The 2,500-nt window shown below is 17.0% G+C and overlaps 1 protein-coding gene across 1 annotated transcript in view; it reads left to right on the top strand.

The window, feature by feature from the left end:
* The window catches only part of PGSY75_0106100 (putative vacuolar ATP synthase subunit c), a gene marked incomplete at both ends in the record, with an annotated part of 1,152 nt that extends 214 nt beyond the window's left edge, over window positions 1–938 (top strand). Inside the window, one exon of the mRNA XM_018783616.1 lies at window positions 1–938. This exon is cut by the window's left edge and continues 214 nt beyond it. Coding sequence (XP_018643900.1) covers window positions 1–938 — 938 coding nt within the window.
* Window positions 939–2,500: the final 1,562 nt, after the last annotated feature.

Below are 2,500 nucleotides of genomic sequence, written 5' to 3'. Positions count from 1 at the left end.
ATGGTTGTTTAAAAAAGATAGAAAAGATAGCTAAAGAGTATGATGAGAATATCGAATTAAAAATAATATATCAACGTCAACATATAAATATAGATCAATATATAAGAAGATTTACTTGGGATGATGCCAAATATCCTAGGAGTAGATCGTTAACAGATACTATTGATATTATGATAAATAATATTACAAAATTATCTGATGAAATTCAAATAAAGTCAAGTATGTTAAATGATTTAAAAGAAAAGAAAAAAAAAGAAGTTCCAAAAAATGATTCAAATAATTTCTTTTTAAGAAATTTAAATGAAATATTAACACCACAAACAGTTAGTGAATCAGATTTTATAGAAACAGAATATTTAACAACACTTATTGCTTATGTACCCAAAAATTCTGTAGATGATTGGAAAAATAATTATGAAAAATTCTCATCATATGTTGTTCCTAGATCTACAGAACAATTTAAAGATTTAATAGATAAGGATGGAAATACATTATGGAAGGTTTTTGTTTTTAAAAAATTTGCAGAAGATTTTAAAAAAGAAGCAAAAGTTAAAAAATTTGTTGTTAAATCATTTAAATATGATGAAAAACAATATAATGATATGATGGAATCTAGAACAAAAGTAGAAGCAGAAATTATAAGACAAGAAACGTTTCTAAGACGTATGTGCTTAGCTGCATTTTCTGATATATTTATTGCATTTATTCATATTAATATACTTCGAGTATTTTGTGAATCTGTATTAAGATTTGGCGTTCCACCTAATTTTGCTTCATTTAGTATAAGAATTAATGGAGAGAGTAAAGAAAAAAAGGTTAGAAAAAAATTATACGACATATTCTCATCAACTGATTCTATAGGCAAGAATTATATAAAAAGATCCGATGAAAATGATGATGAAATATATCCTTACGTTTCGGTCTCCTTTAAAATATGAAATTTAAAAGGCTATAAATAGGTGCACCCACACATAAATAAATAAATATATAAATATATATATATATATATTAAATGTGTGTGTAATTTTTTATGTGTTAATGAGCTAAGTTATTATGTGTACAACAAAATGGAGGAATATCAACCCTTGTTATATACTACACATGATAGAAAGTATTAGATACCAATATGAAAGGGAAGATGAAAAAAAATTATTTTTGTAAAAAATATTATTTTTTTTATTAAAATTATTATGTTTTAAATATAACTATTACTTTATTTTATTTTTTTTATTTTTTCCATTTTAAAAGAAAGTAGCACAAATTAGAAGAACATATTATTTTATTTTGTAAACATATTATAGTAAAAGTGCTTTACTTTCTAATACATAATCTAAAAAATATAATGAAAATAATTAATTGTTAATATTGATTTTATATCAGAACTTTATAATAGAAGTATATAATTATACATAAATGCATATATTAATTTATTTATTTAATTATTTATTTATATATATATATATATATATATATATATATTGTTTTATTTTATTTTATTTTATTTTTATTTTTATTTTTTTTCCGCTTTACCAATAAGATGAACTAATAAAGGTGCTAAATATGTGACCATTGTATATATAGAAGATATATAACATTATACAGAATATATTAATATGTATATATAAAATATTTTTTTACATATATACAAAATAACATGTATATATTTTTTTTTTCTTTATTATTTATTTTATTTTTTTCATATATTATTATGTTATATTATTATTATATAAATAAATATATATATATAATATATATATATATATATATATATATATATATATTTATATATATATATATATATATAATATATATATATATATTTTTTTTTTTTTTTTTTTTAAAGTGTATATTTTTAATAGAATACAATAAAATACATATATATTATAATATTATATATGTATAAATTATTTGTCAATTTTTTTCTTTACATATATTTATATATAATATTTTTATATGTATACCCCTCTCCACGCACATACAACCATATTTCATGCTTTATTTTTTTATATAAAAATACTTTTATTTTTACGTATTCCTTATATAATTTATGAACATAATATATAATAATATTTGAAATACTTCTTGTAATCTTTTTTAAAAATTATTGTATAATCAAAAGAATAAAACAAATGATGAAATATTTAAACTTTTTAATTTACAAATTATATATATATGTATAATTTTTTTTTTTGTTCAAAATGCAGGAAAGAAAATAAGAATTAAATGTTTTAATAATGTGTAATGAAAAGTGTGCTTTAAATAAATAAATAAATAAATATGAATATATATATATATATATATATATATATATATATATATATATATATATATTAAACTTTTTGTGCGTATTTAAAAGTATATTTTTAAAGTATTTTTTTTTTTTTTTTTTTTTTTTTTTTTTTTAAACTTTTTGTGCGTATTTAAAAGTATATTTTTAAAGTATTTTTTTTTTTTTTTTTTTTTTTTTTTTTTTTTTTTTTTTTTTTTTTTTTTTTTTTTT

Source organism: Plasmodium gaboni, chromosome 1 (genome assembly GCF_001602025.1).
Source record: "Plasmodium gaboni strain SY75 chromosome 1, whole genome shotgun sequence".
Taxonomy (NCBI): Eukaryota; Apicomplexa; class Aconoidasida; order Haemosporida; family Plasmodiidae; genus Plasmodium; species Plasmodium gaboni.
The sequence above is the reverse complement of the archived record's forward strand: the minus strand, read 5'-3'. Positions and strand labels throughout refer to the sequence as shown.